At 29.5% G+C, this 18,704-nt stretch overlaps 1 protein-coding gene across 1 annotated transcript; it reads right to left on the bottom strand.

Annotated features, from left to right (window-relative positions):
* Positions 1-1,961: 1,961 nt before the first annotated feature.
* Positions 1,962-8,514, bottom strand: LOC114418452 (AT-hook motif nuclear-localized protein 9-like). The gene is made up of 6 exons (XM_028383794.1): positions 8,130-8,514; positions 6,829-7,312; positions 4,751-4,818; positions 3,496-3,627; positions 2,587-2,748; positions 1,962-2,485 (listed from the first exon to the last, which is right to left on the bottom strand). The coding sequence occupies exons 2-6, from the start codon at positions 7,247-7,249 to the stop codon at positions 2,246-2,248; spliced, it is 1,023 nt and encodes a 340-aa protein (XP_028239595.1). The 5' UTR covers positions 7,250-7,312; positions 8,130-8,514; the 3' UTR covers positions 1,962-2,245.
* Between the last annotated feature and the right edge of the window lie 10,190 nt (positions 8,515-18,704).

Below are 18,704 nucleotides of genomic sequence, written 5' to 3'. Positions count from 1 at the left end.
TTCTAGCATTGTCCTTCAACACACAAAACGCCTTGCATGATACATGCATCTTGGACTAGAAAACCAAATGAACTGCAATCTCACTTAAATTCAGAGTTTAGGCAAACGCCACATCACTTGAAACCAAAACAACTACGGATTCCTAAAACAAGAACAATAACAATTGTATAACGGCATCCAGTACAACAATATTAGGTAGAAAAGAATGATTTTTTTTTTATCGAAGTCAAAACACTTCCCTTTTACATGTGATAATTGGTTTTCAACAAAATACATACTCCTTTGTCTCATTATAATTATTGTATAAAAAAATTATCACAATTTAATAATTAGTTTAATTTTTTTAATGTAACAATGATTTTTTTTTTACTTATATTCCTTATAACGTGAAGGTGGGAGTAATAAAGGTTTGAACTTTCGAGCAGTGATTCCCAAGCCATGGTGATTTTTGGGGAAATAATTGAACAAACAAAAGAATAAACTCTACCATTTTAGTTATGATGCACATGGTTCTAGACAATCACAATAACTACTTTAATACTTTCTCCAATCCAAAACTATAAATGTTTAAGGTTAATGCGCACTCATCAAGAAATATTAATTGATAAAATTTTAAACTAAAATACCCCTAGAATCACCATTAATCATAAATATTTGAATAGTGAAGAGTCTAGAGACAATGTTAAGTGAACACTCTCATTGATAAGGGAGTTAGTTATTGGTATCTATCTTCAATAATAAAAAATATTCAATGCACTAATAATTATAAACAAAGGTATAATTGGAAAAAAGTTGTGAATTTAGTCTTAGATTTGTAAAACATCTATAATTTTGGAACAAAATTAAAATGCTAAAATATCTACAGTTTTGTAACGGGGAGAGTTGTATTTTTGAAGTTCCAACAATGTAATTGTGATTGCATTTGTCCACAATTTCACAAATTAGAATTCTAACACAATTTAAAACCACGATGACACTTATTCTTATATCAACATTCATGCCAAAATACATTGTTGCTAGATGCACAGGTTGTTAAGCAGGGTCATGGTTATCCACTTATCCCTCACACCAACTAGAGTTAGACATGACATGGTCAAACGCTTTTTATGTCCTATAAATGTGTTTCATTTAATTTTACTTATTAGAATGTGGATATTACGTTGTAATGCGACTGCAGTATTTGCTGTTTCGTCCTCCATGTGTAACATGTTTATATCAGAAATTTTTGCGACATGTGAGTATGTATGAATTTTACATGCTATTTCTTCCTATGGAAGCAAGTTTTTCTAGAGAGCAGCCTAGTTGACTGTCTATTTCAAGAAACATTAGAGACCAAACCAATAACAATCAGCTAAGTTACCTACAAGGACCAAGTAAGGCCAATAGAGTCCAAAGACTTTATAAAAAGCAATTTTTCAAAGGATAAGACTTAGATGCAGTTCTAGATGCTATAGGTGTTGCTCTCCCTCCAATTAGCATTGGAGTTCCACCTCAATAATTTGCATAGATCCTTAATGCAAACCTTTATCACGTAGATTATTAGAGTGAAACTCTAACTTTAATTGGAGAACAACTCCCAAAACACAAAGATCTGCATCTATGTCTTGCCTTTTTTTAAAAGGAGGTTGGGCCTAAATTGTTACAAGCCATTCCAATGACCGTTCACTAGGGGCTGATTATCAATAGGATGAAAAGAAAAACAATGGATTGTTGGGGACAGGGTATGTGAGGCATGAAGAGAAAATGTAAATTGGAAAAGTGCAGGGTGACTCACTATTGGGCAACAAGAATAAGCTACAACAGCATTTAGCAAAAAGAGAATCAACAACCAAAGTGTAACACCCACAATTCTCAGACACAACACTTCCTATTATGTCATTGCATTTCAGGAGTAAACAATTCAATGACAAAAATCATACTAGACCATATCATAATATGTGCCCCCTAAACCACAACATCTAACTCAATGTCAATCTCTTTCAAATAGGATATAAAATACACAGTCTGTATTTAACCAAGAACACGAAATCTTCAAATTAAAATTCCTCGCAGCTACAAAAATATGAGTTCAACCCTAAAGTCAATCATGGGTAGATAGGTGGCATTTTATCAAATTTCCAAGAGTCAGCTGGCTTCTACTCTGCTGGTGGTGCTTACCATGCTGTAGTTACTACTACAGGAAAATTAGATGAGTGACCATGAATCTGAATTATATACTCAGTACTGGCATATACTAAATAAATTGTCACCCGCGCATTAAATCAATGTCAATATGGGAATTGCGCATATCCAATGGTCGCGATGCAGGCCAAGGACTTAGAGATGAGGTTGGAGTAAGATTTTGATTTGGGGAAATACTATTCACTGCAACTGGATTATGAACCGTCTGATGATCAGTCTCCATAGCAACTTCTGCACCTTCTGAACCTTCTTTTTTCTTTATCTTTGTCTTTGATGCACCCCATGAAAAGCTCCCAAGTATCACCTGTAGTAATAAAGAATCCAAATTTAATAAGTTGCTGATTTTAACATGAAAAATATGATCTTCAACATATAATATCATGGCAGCAATAAAAATACATTTACCTGAACTGGACTTGCAGCAATAAGCACTCCACCAACTCCTCCACCGATGACACGACCATCAGGACTTGCAAGTGAAACACTTAATGCAACAGTTCGATTGCGGGTGCCACCACTATCAGCAACCAAGTAAGAGCCTGACAGGCACACTATCTCAAAACGCCCCTATTGAGGCCAAAGTTCATCAATATTTATACATAAACAAAAATAAAAACCTTGAAAACATAAAAAGTGCTAGGAAGGATAGGAAAAGGAAACAACAGAAAGCATACTGATTCTGTAGTGCTAGTATCAGTGTTTTTTCCTTTTCAGCACAATAATATATTAAAATAAATTGCATTTAAGTAACATAGCCAGTGTACTCATAAACGTAAGTAGATACCAGATACATACATAGGAATGCATTAATGAATAATATTTGTGCTGTTGACTTAAGCTTCTATAGTCTAGGCATCTGGCATATTAAAAAGAGCTATGTACATGCTCTGGACACATAAAACAAACTTAAAGCAACCAGAACAGAGTCTTAGTGCATGTTTGGATTTCAGTTCAAAATGCAGTGCACGAATTCCATAGTAAATCTAATGGTCCACAAACTCAGTTTTGCCAAAGGAATGGTCTGGATGCTTTTGCAAACTTCATTTTGCTCCAAACGTCTGTTTGCAACTGAAAAACAAACATGCACTAATTTCCATAACAATGTTAGTTCTTAAGCTAAGCCATTTTCCCAAAATAACAAAAGAATCTTGGTAATTAGTCAATCATAGTACCTCCATAAAATGTTGTCATTTGATCAAGTACATGTGTTGGGCAAGAAAAGATGAGGGTATCAAACAAGTGTAATCGATTATGAACTACAAGTCTATCGGAACATAAATGTTTGTACACACATAACACATGAAAGTTGCAAACCTCATATGTGACAGTGCCACCTGATGTTGAAGGCTGACGAAGTGTCACAGTAGAAACGGCACCATTGGCTGACAAAATACATATAGCTCTAGGCCCCTGCTGAGAAAATGCCATGATTTTTGTTGCAATGTCCTACAGAGAAGAAAGGGCACAGTTTTTGAAAGAGGTTCGTTCACCACTTAATGTCTTAGAATTAGTAAAAGAAACATCAAAGAGTCATTGGAGCATATTATGCCAAAAATGAAATCAATTTTAGGCCAAGTATCATATCACATGCTTTGATGGTTCCATTTAAAAAAAACACTTAAATAAAATAATAAAGGCTTAATTGCATTTTCTGCCCCTAAACTTTCAGTGTCACAAATTTTGCCCACACTTAGAAAAACTGCAACAATTAAGACATTTTGTGGCTGTTTTTCCTTTAAACCACCAATATTAAGACAATTTTGTGACGGTTTTATCATTAATTGTGACAATTTTCTACATGAAAGAAAGATTTGTGATGTTTTGTAAATTGGGTGGCAAAATTTGTGAAAAGAAAAAAAAATTAGAGAAAAATTCCTGACATTGTGAAACTTTGAGGGTGAAAGGTGCAATTAAGCCAATAATAAATGGCAGACAAAAGATGAAGTTCACAATTGCATGCATTCCAACATTACTATCATAGGCATCAATATTGTCATAATACTTGGTTTGGGCTTTACTAAGTTAACCTTTTTTACTTTAAAAGACAAAATAGTATGTGTGTGTGTATATATATATAGAAATTAATAACAACAGTTTCCTTTCTTTATGGGGACATTAAAATTAGTAATTTTATGATTAAGTCAAGATACCAAAGCAATGTAGTACTTTCTTTCTCAGCCCAAAGATATGAGACTTTGTCAGCCAGGACAAACCAATTGATGTTTTATCAGGACCTTCATTCAAAATAAGAGAACAGAAATACTGAGTTTCTCTCTTTTAGTTTTAGTTGATATGTTTTCACCAATTACAAAAATGATATCTAGTAAAATTTTGTTTCCTGTTTACAAACTTTTGTGAAGGAAGTGAACAAAAAATAAATGTTTTAACCATTTCCTTCAGAGTTTGAAAACAGGAAACAAAATGAAAAACATGGTAGCATTTTTTTTAATTATTACTGAAAATGAAAGCAAAAAACAAAACGAACCTAAATGTTCAGAAGTTAGACTTTTCAACATATACGGGAAAAAAAATAGAAAAATTGATACAAACTCTTAAAAATGAGACATACTTCTCCAACTGCAATGGTGATGATATGAGGAGTGAAACCCATCCCAGCTGAACCAGACATCAATTCACCTGGCAAAAACCACTCAAAACATCAAAACAATAAACAATATATAATTAAACCAAATTAATATAATCAATCCCCTAGGATGAATCAGCCCTTGCAGACATAAACCTAGCTAGTCAAACTATGCTAATTTCTTTGCCCTGTATAGTAGATTATGTAGATATAAAGGTCAAAAAAATAAGAGTTGAATTTGAACTCACTTCAGATCAGCTATGTTGTAATCTTTGTTAAAAAAATTACCATGAAACTGCTATCTAAGATGTATATTTGCACCTTCCCAATTATTTCCAATTACACGTCCACAACTTTATTTTCTATGAATGTTGTCTCTGATGCTGACTTATTACATACTGCAGTGCACAATTCAGTATTGGTTGCATGATAATTAATATTGTAATACCCAATTGATACTTTCTCTACTAATTACATCTACATATTGACTTTTTGCTTAGAAAACAGTCAATACTTAGAAAATGTCTTTCCTGATAGTATTACCAGGACCAATAATTAATATACCAGGCAATTGTTGATTCCTGATTTCTAAGTTTCGTTCAAAAATCATTACTCAACCATTCTGGGTAAATTAAGAAAGTCATTAAATATCATTGACTTTAGGGGAAGCCATCAGCCAGGTTTGGGAAAATTTTTGCTCAAAACCAACCAATTAGGGCTAGGTCACTTATTGCAAAATTTTATTCTCAACATAAACTGAACCAAACCAATTTTGGCTACGTCATCAAGTAACAAATATATGAATTTTTTTAATATCCATAGAAAAAAAAATAGATAGATTGGGAGGGGGAGAGGCAAAGGAAAAGGAGGGTAAGGTGCAATGAGTTTGAAATTTATCAACCTAAGACCCAATGCATATCATTGGGTTAGGCAAAAGGTTGGGATTGAGTGGACTCAAGGGACAACCTAGACTCAAGCCCATCCCTAATTAATTTAAAGAAAATATAATTACATTTTGACTAAAAATTCCTTTCACCCCATCAATGCTCTCTCTCTCTCTCTCTCCATTAAATTTAGTATAGGTAGCAAAAGACCAAAATAGAAATAAATAAATAAAATAGTGCTGCTTTCATAGTTTTGTAAAGTAACGAACATTTCAACTTTATTCAACAATCAATTTCTTGTCCAAAATCTACTAGTAAATTCTGAAAATTGCTTCCAAAACAAGTGTTTCAAAAACCAAAAAACAGGAACAACCGTGAGATATTTTCTCATCCTCTTCTTTTGTTTTCTTCAAGTGCTCCGTTTAAGTGCTCAGGAGACAAACTTAGAAAACGGAAATGTACTAAGGGGACCAAAACTGCCTATTCTTAATACATTCCAATAAAAACATAATTTATAGGAATTAATGTACAGGTATTGTCAAAAACATAATTTCTATAGTATTTGGATATGGTAAAAAAAATTGACCTATTGAAATTAATGTAAAGGCATAAATTCATTCATTCAACTATTGTCTCACAATAATAAGTAACGGGATATTAGGAAATGCTTGAGCATTTCACAAACTAAATGTAATGTTTTAGTTATAAAAGTTGATTTACTATTAAAATTTATAAATAAAATAAGTGCTCTATGAACACTGAAACAATCAAACGTTTAAACACTCAATAGTTTCACAGAAAAAAATCATAATAATTTGTTGCAGTACAATAATCTCAATAAACTAAAATTTTTGAGGGCTCAACTGTTTCAAAGCAAAATCCAAAATAATTTGCAATAATACAGAGTAATCTCAATAAACCAAAACTTTCAAGAGCTCAACCATTCTCTCACAATCTACATATCTTATAATCAGAAATTTTCCTATACAAAGAAATTAACCATTTATCCCAAATTATATTGGAATACCAAACTCATTGATAATTCAGTTCATTTAAATGAAAAAAAAATATCACTTGTATAAAGATATACAAAACCAGCAACATCTCAACTAAACTTAAAACTCTAATTACTTTGCTATCATCAAACACAACAAAATAATAGCTGAGATAGAGATTTACCAAGAGAAGCCAACTGCTGTTTCTTCCCAGACCCAGGCGGGCGCCCTCTGCCCCGTTTCTGGCCTTGTGCCAAGGCTCCAGGATGACTAGCCGGTGTCGGAGTCAACGCCAACGACACAGCTCCATCGGGCCCATATTTTCTAGGCCTTCCTCTCTTCCTTTTGACAGTTTCCCCAGGCACAGCCCCAGAAGGAGCACTCACATTGACACATGGAGCTGAAATTCCCGACGACTCTAATGGTAATGTGGATCCAATGGTACCACCACCCCCAATGCTTGATTGAAACGGTAGATTCGAATTAGACAACGGTCGAATATTAGGTGAATTGTGCAGTTCAGGTTGATTTCCAGCACCAGGTATTCCTCTCTGCATATAGTAAGATGCAGAGCCAGGAAATGTCATTTGGTCCCCTCGATCCATGCATTTACTTCTTCAAGTTCCTTCACAAACTTTGACCCTCCCAATATTCAATACCACCTAGCTCTGTTCCCATATATAGTCCATGATCACAAATTTTGTGGGAAAAGAAAAATGCACAAATCAGAAAACTATGAAATCATTTACAAGTTTGCCAACAAGTGCTTAAATTATTTTAGCAACATGTTATAGGCTTCCCACAGATGAAATTTCTCAACGATGACACCCTATTGAAATATACATATGAAGCAAGAGATAGGGACCTAGACTCAATTTAAGGTACAAAACATGTTGAAGACAACCAAAAAGTAGAAAGATAGATCAATGGAAAAAATGGAAAGCCTAGCTAGAAGGTAGTTCACACAAACAAGGGAAACATTCTAGTAGACCAATTAAAGAGAAGACAAAAAGAGAAGCTAGTTTACATACATCTTACCAAACTACTATATAGAAACAACAAAAAGGCTTCACATTGAAGATAAAGACCAGGTGAACTGTAACAGGTCCACTCTCACCAACCCATGATAAAACCTTAAACACCAAGCAAATTCCATGGCAACCCCATAACCATAACCATGTTTTATATTAACCTCACTCACCCTTTGATGCCAACACACCCAGAAAATATAAAACTTAAAAAGTGATTCTTTTAACCATTTTACTGAACCACTTCAAGTCAAAATCATAAATTGTTTTAAACCCAGTTTCAAATTCAAGTAAGGAGTACAAAATGCCACAAACATGTAAACACCACGTAGAAAGTGACAACCTTTGTGAAGACTAGAACAGATTTCACACCCCAAATACAAGAAAGTGATAATGCTATGAATGCAAGATGAATTATACTTCAAATTCATGGAGAGATAAGAGGAAAAGTACTAACATGTGAGGAGAGAGAATCAAAACTCAAAAGGGTATGTTGTGGAGGTGGAGAATTGGAGTGTTCCCTTATGAAGGTAGTGAGAGTTGAAAAACGCTCAACGGTTTCATGTGGAATTAAAAGAGCGGTGGGTGACAGAAGAGCAAGAGCACAGAGGAGGAGAGAGAGAGTGCAGTAGTGTGAAAAAGTGAGAAGAAGTGAGTGAGTGCAAAGAAAGAGTGAACAAGAACAACAGCAGCAACATTAAATTCAGAATGAGAAAAAAAGGAAAAACAAAACATGAGTAATGAATAGTGATGTTTTCTCTCTTTCTCTCTCTCTCTCTCTCTCGGTGTGTGTCAGCTGCACAAGTCCTTATCGGATTGCATATTTTTTTCTAGGGGTGAGTGATGTGAGAGTCTCAGATTTCTCTCTCCTAGTTGATGAATCATGAATGATGATGAATTATGCTATGGAGCTACCTAGCTATGTACCCGTACTCACTACATTTCACAAACAAACAAAACTTGAACAGAAAAGCACTTTTCGCTTTCGAGTTGGATTGGATAACACTGAATAATGAATTTTTTTTGTGCTGTTTTTTTTACTTTACTACTTCTTCACTTCTTCCGTTTCTTATTACACTTTTTAACGTATTTTAATTTCTTTCTTATTACACTTTCTCGTATTTTGATCTATTCTATAATATTTGCTATTTTGAAAAATTAAAAATAGTAATTACTTTAATATTGTCTTTGACTTTTAGTATTTTATTTTAATATTTAGGTAAGTTTATAATTACTCTCTGGTGTTTGCAATGATAACAAATTTTTAAATGAAGTAGGTTATTTTAATAATTTGTGTAATGAATACTATTCTTTAAAATATCAATACGTTACTTTAAAAGATAAATACTATGAGATTGACATTTTATTTTAATAATTAATCAAATTTAAAGAATTAATTAAATCAATCATAACCCAACTATAACTGAACACAAATTTAAAATAATATTATTTTTTGGGTAAAGATTCAAAATAAAGAAAATAAAAAAGAAACATAAATAATTATATATTTTATTTATTTAATTGGAGAGAAATAACAGAAGTAATTCAAAAATTCTAGATGAAAACAAAATTGTTCAATTCAAATTATAATGTTTCCTTTCATTTATCATTTTCCTTTCATACGAATAAACTATAACATTTAGTCAACTTTACCTCTATGGTCAAATTTCAATTTTGAAATTTGTTTTTTAAAAGTTTTACCCAATTATCATCTTAATTCAAAGGTCAAATACAATTCTCCACTTAATCCCTCATCACTTATATACATAGTATTTCATATATAAAAAAAATAGAATAAAAAGTAGAATCAAACAGATAAAAATAATAAAAATCAAAGAATCAATAGATTTGAATTAAATGTCGTGGACCACGTAGATTATGAAGCGAGGTTGTCCACGCGCTCAGTTTGTTTGACGAATATTCCAAAACAAGTATTTGGGTGCTACATTACCTTTAAATCATTGAAAATATTCTGGGAAACTCAAAAACAATTATTGGACTACTTGCTAAGCAGACTTAAATAAATAATAATTAAATTATGTAACCAAAGAATATTGTAACATCATTTTTAAGAATAATCCTAAATCTTCTTATTGATTATTATTTTTCATGATAAATATGAAATGTGTTTTTCTTTTTTAAATATTTTTTCATTTATTATTTTCTGTATAAAATATTAAAATAGTTGATAAATATTAAATGTGGTTTTATTACTTTCTTCAAAAAATATTAAAATAAGTATTTAATATTATAAAATACCTTAATTTAGGCTAATAATGAATAAATTTTTGTTTTTTATTATATATATATATACATATTTTAGAAAATGTAAATTAAATCTAACAATTATTATGTGAAAGAGTGAGAGAGCACACGCACATGTAGAAGCGCGTGTGAAAGAGAAGAAGGTGGTGACAAACAAGTTGTGACATAGCTGACTCAAAACGGGTTTGGCACTCTCTCACTGACTAAGTCTCAGAAAGATGGCTGACTTTGTTTACATGTGACTTCTCTCTCTCCCTCTCTCTCTCTCTCTCTCTCTTCTCTCTCTCTCTCTCTTCTCTCTCTCTCTCTGCATAGCATTCACTACCCACTGCCATTGCCAATGGCCCATCTCACTCCACTCAACAAAATATCTATCCAAAGTTATGCATTAATGGTGCATCTCTCCCACCATTTCACCTCCTTCACACAATCCTTTCAACTAAGAATCTCTTCTCAGTTCATTTATGCTAGCAGTTCATTTATGCTAGCAGTAACATTTAATTATTTCAAACATTATAAATTTACTACTAAGTAGGTCCTCTTGATTAATTAATACAAAATTATTTCAGTTGAATCAATTAAGCTTGAGTCTTAACATACATATATGTTATGTTAGGTATGTGAAGAAAAAAATTTTATGGTTTATAATAATTTCATCCTTTTAAAATAAAATTGTTTTTAATATGAAAATAGTCGTAATTTTTTTATATAAATAACATATATGAAGTGATTCTGTTTGAACCTAATAAAATTGTGAGACAATAAATTTTTTCTTTCAAATATTTAAAATATTTAATGTAATTGTATGTCTAATAGTTGAATTTAATATCTTTGTTAAGCTGAAATTATCCTCACAACATTTAATCTGTGTTCAATGATATTTGTAATATAAGCAAATATTAAAATTTAATATCATTCTATAAATACAAGTCTAATGGTCTAAATATCTTTAAAGTTTATTTTTTATATGCGTATATTTTCTATAAAATAAAATACATGTATAAGTAGAAATCAGATAAAATGTTATTCTATGGTCTCGCTTGGTTAATTATTCACGAATCGTTTTACGTTGTGTTATGTCATCATATCGTGGTCTAATTTTCTTGCGATCATTATATACAAGAGAATGTATTTCCTTTAAAGAAAATTTAAGTACACGCACGAGGAAAGGTGCAATCACTAGACAGAATGTTTGTTAGGCAAATCACAAATGCTTATGTCATTACCATAGTTTATAAAAGAAATATATATATTTTTCTGAATGTATAAAGGAAATAGAATATAATAACGTGTCTGATCTGATGGGAATAAAAAATATTATATGAATAGGGGAAAATTCTTAAATTTGATATTCTGGACTTCTCGCGTTATACAATTTTTATACAATTGAAAAAAAGTTTAAATAGAAAAAAATGACATTACTCAACAAAAACAATCATGATGGGAAAGGGAGAGGGAGAGGGAGAGGGAGAGATTTATTAACGGAATAACGATGTTATTCTTCCGTGTAGTTTTCAGATAGCACTTTAAAAGATTTAAAAAGAAAAAGAAATATAAATGTTTTATTTTTTACCCCACTAAAGTACTAAACGTGCTATCAAAATGACATTTTTTATTTAAATTGTTGACTTGTTACCTTTGTTCATGTGGGGGAAGAAAACTACTCACAGTGAGAGAAAAAATACTAGTTTTGTATTGATTACTTTAGATTATATATATTTACTCTCTATTTCATATAACACTCTACACATAAATGTGACTTTATACATCACATTACAAATATATATATACAATAACCATTAATTGACTGGACAGACGTGCAGTGGACAATACTCATTATATAGGTTCAGGTGGTAGACTAAATTACTAAAGTTTTAGATCAAATGATAGTTCTTCTACATCTATTAAATTAACTTAACAATAATTCATAGGTCAATAATTACGACAGTGCTTAAGTCATGGGTCATTGGCAATATTTATATTTATATAAAACATGACACTGAAATGTATTTTTGACAACCATAATAATAATCTCAACTTAAATCATATACAATAATAAATTAGAGTTCAAATGTATTTGTTTAACTGATTTTAAAAAAAAAATAATTACCTATTTTTAATATAACTCTTTTTATAAAAGACTTAAAAAATAATTAATTATGAATTGTTTGGAGTGGTTGCAAATTTTTTTATTTTTGGTTTTGAAATGCAATTTTTAAAATAAAACGTATTTAGCTATTTAGCAAAAAATGAAGCTGAAATTATTTTTAATTTTTTTTTACAATCAATATGGTTGTAGTCACCACTTTCATCATTATCATTCTCATTGACTATGACCATCAATATTGGTACCACCACCACGTTGTCATTGTCAATACCATTGACATCACCGCCACCATCAATGTCATTGTTATTGTGAATTGTCGACCACCATTGATATCTCTATTTGATATCTTTATTGTTATCGTCACTACTCACATCGTCACAACATAAAAGTACTCTTAAACTAATTTTAATACAACATAAAATTTTAATAATGAGTTTATTTAAAACTAATCATATTATAAATTGATTTAAAATGTTTTTTAACCTAAAACTAAAAAATGGTTAATATTTTTAAAAATTTCGAAACTAAAAAAAGATACCCCAAACAGCAACTTATCTTTTCAAATGTAAGCATTGCCAAATTAAACATGTGTTTATTTTCAGCGTGTCTACTAGTGCATGTTTTTCTTTCCCCAAACCCATTAAAATAAATAATGGAGAATTGCTTGCACTTTGCACCATATGTTTCTGTTCTAAAGTTCTAAGGTGCAGATATAATTAAAAAAAAAATCCTTGATTTGGCCCACATGGGATCATGAATTAGATTCATCTATTCCAGATATGGAAGTACTTGATCTGAGTTTATAGTATGATATCCTAACATTGGAAGACAACTTTAACGTTTTTATATTGCGTTTGACGACCTGAGCTGTCCACATGCTAATCCAATGTTGTCCTTAGTACTAAGGATTTTTGACAAATTATAATACCAAATATATAGTCATTGTCCATATTTATGGTTGTTCCTCAAAAGTATCATAATAATAATATTGGTCTTTGGGGGAATGGTTCTTATTTTCTTTTTGACTAGGACAAGGCTTTTGGGGGCAAGGTTTCCTTTCTTTCATTGTTTATGATATAATTCCACCTCTCTTGGATGTATTCCTTTCTTTCTTTCTTTTTCAATCTCTATGTTGTTTATTTCACATTATTTAATACTGCAAGAATACAAACCTTAATTATTTGTGATTGGTAATCAATGCAACAATCTTAAATTTTTTCTTCCTCTATTTTTCTTATGATTTGGGTGGTTTAATTTTTTATGTGATCGAAATCCATCTTTTCTTTTCCATCCTCCAACTTTATTTACTACACCAAAGGAGGGAAACAATTTTGAAAATCATGTGTTTTTCTCTCTCTCATGATTCCTTACTATGCAAATCCATAAGTGGAAATATGATAAAGGAATTAAAAAAAAGGATGGAAGATTTTTTTTTTGAAAGAAAAGAAAAGGATGGAAGGTATTAAATTTCTTTGTTTATCATTGAAATAGAAAGGGAAGTAAATAATTTGTGTGGGTTCCACATGAAAATTGCTTCCATGACTCTTAGGCTTGATGAAATCATTTTTTAAATTAAACATTATTTTTTAGTGAAATCTTGAAGTATTTCTACAAATTTTGGTCATTTGGGTTAATTATAAAATTAATTATTGATTTGAAATTTACTTGTAAAAATCGAACTCAGATTCTTTCTTACAGATTTACTTTGTACTATCAATCAAACTATACTTATTAGATCAATATGGTGTAATATTAAATATTTTTCATTGACCTATTACAAATTATATCTATAAGATTCATATAAAAAAAGATTCTAATAGTTAAATTAATGGATTCAATTAATTTGCTAAGACTACATAAAGAGATACTGACTTGGATTAAGTTTAAGACTGCATGATCTTAGAAAATAATAATAATTATGAATCCCCTTCTAATAATTATATCAATGAGGAATAATGTTATATTATCTTCTTACATGAGTTGTTGGCACATATATATCCATTATATAATATATGTTAACATGTTTTAGGATTAACATAGTAATTTACACCAACGATATTTTTTAACTAGCAGTTCATGAAGACTAATTTGTCGAGACATAAATATTATTAATTAGTGGACTTTGTTGATTATTTTTAATTTTTTTACAGGAAATAAATTATAAAAAAATTAGTCGCACTTTATTTTGGAGAGTAGTGAGATTTTATTTAATAGATATTAAAATTATATCTGGAACAATCACAATTTACGCGATTTTACGATGACGCTAATTTTTTTTAAAAAAATAAAAGCTTAAAACACAAAATAAGGCCAAAAGCTTATCTAGGTTGAGTAGACTATTTTTAAGATCACACAAGTGGCATTTTTGTTTTAATTTACTTTTATAATTGATTTATAGGAAATATTGCTACAGTATACCAAATTCTGAAAAAAGTTGATGGTATTAAGGAATGATTGCACTTTTCACCCTAACCAAAATCAGGAAATCCTAAATGTAAAGTAAAACACTGATTTAATAATATCAATAATAAAATTATATTGATATAACTTTAAATAATTTTTAAATGAATAATATTTTTTTTTAAATTTACCGTTAGATTGAAAATTTCTTTAACATAAATTACATATCCAAAATTTCATATTAATATAAAATTATTTATTATCTCATTCATATATATTAAAATTAACGTAATATAAATATTTTAAAATATACTAAAATATGAATAATTTAATTATTTTATTATTATTATTTAATTTTAACAAAATTAGACACACAATCTTGATAATATATAAATATAATTCAATAATTTGATTAATAAAATTATATTTTATGTTAAGTTATAAAAATAAAATAATAATTATAAAAAAATTGTAATAATATAATTTGATTCATCCCATATATATATATATATATATATATATATATATATATATATAAGTAAAGAATATATAGAGAAAGAAAAAAAATATAGAGAGAGAGAGAGAAAGAAAAAGATGAGGTAGGAAATGAAAGAGCAAAGATTATGTTGGCTGATGAGGCAGCCCTCAACCTCTATCTGTTGAGGGCAATAAGTGGTCTCTTTTGGTATAGAAAAAGTTTTCTCAATAAATATGAGTATTTCTTTGACTATGAAATCCTACTTGTTGTTATTTATTAGGAACTCCATCCACATCTTTATTTTTTTTTTCTAGGAACAAAAAACAAGTTAACTTTAAAAGGACGAGCTACCACTCCATTTATGACAATACAACCATAATCCTAGTTAGCTTTATATAAGCTATCATTACATTAATAATTAGAACAGAGCTGTGGAGCAACTAAATGAAGAAACCTAATGTTTTCTGTTTTATTTTGTTTTAGGATAATTGTCTTCTTAAATTCACTAAATTTATACAGACAAATGATCACACGATATAATTACACTTGCACTTTACATAATCAACCAGAAAAAGGGGAAAGATGGACCGAAAAAGTTTCCTAACAATTTACTTGGGTTGGAGGGGAAAAAAAACAGGAAGAGACAGTTTCCTGACTTTTTTGTTTGTTCTACAAAAGAAACCTCTTTCATAATGTTAAGGATCTGTCTATTTCAAATTAAAAAATAAAAAATTGGCCCAATTAACTTTAAATCAAAATATATAATATGTTTATATTAAAATATGGGCTATAATAAAACATTAATGTTATAATAAATACCACCACCCATTTCACCAGGCACATCTTTCATCTAAAATAATTGCTATTTTATCAAATACTAACTTAAATGTTAAGAGTCTTCCTAGATGGCAACCCTCATCTATGACAACATTGGCAAAGTACTATTACTAGTGCACCTCATGGTTGAAATAGTCTGTAACTCTATCGATTAGAACAAAGCAATTATAAATAATAATTAATAAAATCTCATTTGACACGGTCCATTGTGAAGAAATTCTTATGACTTTTGAATTTAGTATACATTTAACTTTATGATATATTGTTATCATTATTATTATTATTACTAATATCATCGTACTTTAATTATTATTATTATTATTATCACCATCATAATTATTATTACACTGTTAAAATGATTAACATTAAAAAATATTATAATAAATTTCACATTATTTCATTTATATTATTCAATGTGCATCATAAGATAAAATTTTATATATCTTAAATATTTGTCCGTGCAACTTAATGAATATCAAATACTCTGAACCTTTGTACAACACAGGCCCAAATCTTGAAGTAAAGTATGATTAGAAATAAACAAGAGGAGAGTTTAGATAAAATGTACAAGTGACCCCATATATAGGGTGTACTTTATAATGTGAGGCAGCGCGTGTGATGAAGGGGGAATAACAGGTTAACAATGGGTCATGTCCATGTGGTGTGACATATGAGGTTGTCTGCTACGTGTGGTCAGCATCTCTTTAATGCAACTTGTTACTCTTTCTCGATTTGAATTTTGAATCACATTCCATACGGATGCAGCAAATCACTAATAGAACGCAACCCAACCTACGATTACAAAGTTACAGGTAATGACTGCAATATTTCACAAAGAATAACGTTTATGGTGTTGCCAAGTAATTAAAGGTTCTTTTTTTTTTTTAAAGGAAAAAAGGTTCATGTTTTAGATATTATATATTACTGCTATTTGTTACAAAAGTTGATGCATTAAATGGGTTAGCTTGATATAAACATGGATTAGCTTAATTAATTTAGATTTTAAACTATTTTGACTCAATTCAGTCCACTTAAAAATTTTATTAGTCTAATCCGGGTTAGTTAGCTATGAGCTGGGTTAATAATCTTCAGGCTCAAAATTTGAAAATTAAAAAAAATAATAAAATCTTGTTGTTCCATTAGTTTAGTCTATTATTATTATTATTATTATTATTATTATTTAATATATAGTTTAAGATTATTATTATTTAATATATAGTTTAAGATATTATTATTTCCATTTTTTTATATAGAGAGAAAAGAAGAAGTTCATACTTACCACAAAGGTTAATAATCTTTTCTCATTACTCTAGCAGTGGGTTGGCCACCTTTTTTTAGGGGCTTCACCAGGTGATGACCATCTCTTGCTATTTACACCTCTTCTTTTTTACTAAGTACATCCCCATACTCCCTTTCTATATCTTAATTACCCATTATATCCTTTTCTTAAAGAAGTATACCATTTTTACTTTTCAAAAATGTATTTCCAAAATTATATATACATATTTCAAAAATGTATCTTCAGAACTATGATTCATAGTTTTGGAGATGTATTTCCAGAATATGTATATATATTTCAATAAAATATCACTTAAGAATTAAGATGGTTGACAAGAAATAAAAAAAGATGATAAACACTTATCTTATACACATGTTTGTTAGTCTTATTTTCATCCTATTATTACTGTTCTATAAATCTTATCTAAAATCTTATTTTTATTTTATTTTTATTATTCTTTAAATCCTAATTTTAAACTATTTTCATCATATATTCATTATATAATACTTCATTTTCATCATTATTATACAATATTTTGTATTTTTCTTAATGTGACACTATGTTTCAAGATACGTTCATTACTAACTTCATATATTATACACCTCAATTACAAAACAAAACTTTTGACAATAGTTTCTTTCCTTTAAGTTCATTCATTTATTTTCAAATCCAATTCTATGCCAAGGATTCAATGCCACATGAAGTTAGTGATGAAGTATCTTGAAATGCATTGCCACATGAAGGAAAACGAAAAATATTGTATAATAATGATGAAAACACAATATTATATAATGAATATATGGTGAAGATAGTTTAAAATTAAGATTTAAATAATAATAAAGATAAGATGAAAATAAAATTTTAAATATGATTTAAAGAAAACTAATGATAAAATAAAAATAATACTAACAAACATGAATATAAGATAAGTGTTTATCATTTTTCTTATTTCTTATCAACCATCTTAATTTTTAAGTGATATTTTATTGAAAATATATACATATTCTAGAAGTATATCTTCAGAACTATGAATCATAGTTTTAGAGATATATTTTTATAATAGGTATATGTATTTTTGGAAATACATTTCCAAAAGGCAAAAAGGATGTACTTATTTAAGAAAAAGAGTATAATGGATAATTGAAAGGTAGAAAGGGGGTATGTGGGTGTACTTAGGAAAATAAGGGCATAAATAGCAAGAGTGTTTTTTCTTTCATTATAATTTGTTGTTGGGTCACTACTTCTGAAATTTTGAGCTCAGTTTCATTCGTGCAAGTAGTACTTGTTTTGAAAGCAATTTTTAAAACTTAATGGATTTGAGATCATAATTGATTGCTGAGTGGTATGAATTTGTTTTAGAAAATAGTTTTTAAAACAAAAAAGTGAGTGTTCTTATCTTCTGCTTAAAAAACATAAGTATGAAGGTTTCTGCTTGGTCTCTAATTACATTTTTAACTATTGAAACTTACATTAAAATAGTTGTATTCGTTCGATAATGAAGGTACTACAGCAAACAAATACCATAAAATTGTACAAAACAATGACTTCTATTTCTATTAATGCATTCTAGAGCTTCATTAAGCAGTTGGTAAAAAAAATGCAATTTAAAGCTCATTAAACCTTCGAATACCGACAAAATAACATAAGAGGCAACATAAGTTCTGAT

The sequence above is a fragment of the Glycine soja genome, chromosome 7, assembly GCF_004193775.1.
Source record: "Glycine soja cultivar W05 chromosome 7, ASM419377v2, whole genome shotgun sequence".
NCBI lineage: Eukaryota > Viridiplantae > Streptophyta > Magnoliopsida > Fabales > Fabaceae > Glycine > Glycine soja.
Note: the sequence above shows the minus strand (reverse complement) of the source record. Positions and strands in the feature narration are given on the sequence as shown.

Bases quoted from the DNA above. Each gene is read 5' to 3' on its own strand.
- LOC114418452 (XM_028383794.1), bottom strand. From the start codon at position 7,249: ATGGATCGAGGGGACCAAATGACATTTCCTGGCTCTGCATCTTACTAT. The intron at 4,819-6,828 runs GTAAATCTCTAT...GGTTTTTGCCAG, and splicing joins ACAGCAGTTGGCTTCTCTTG to GTGAATTGATGTCTGGTTCA. The intron at 2,749-3,495 runs GTTTGCAACTTT...TGGCCTCAATAG, and splicing joins GTGGCACTGTCACATATGAG to GGGCGTTTTGAGATAGTGTG.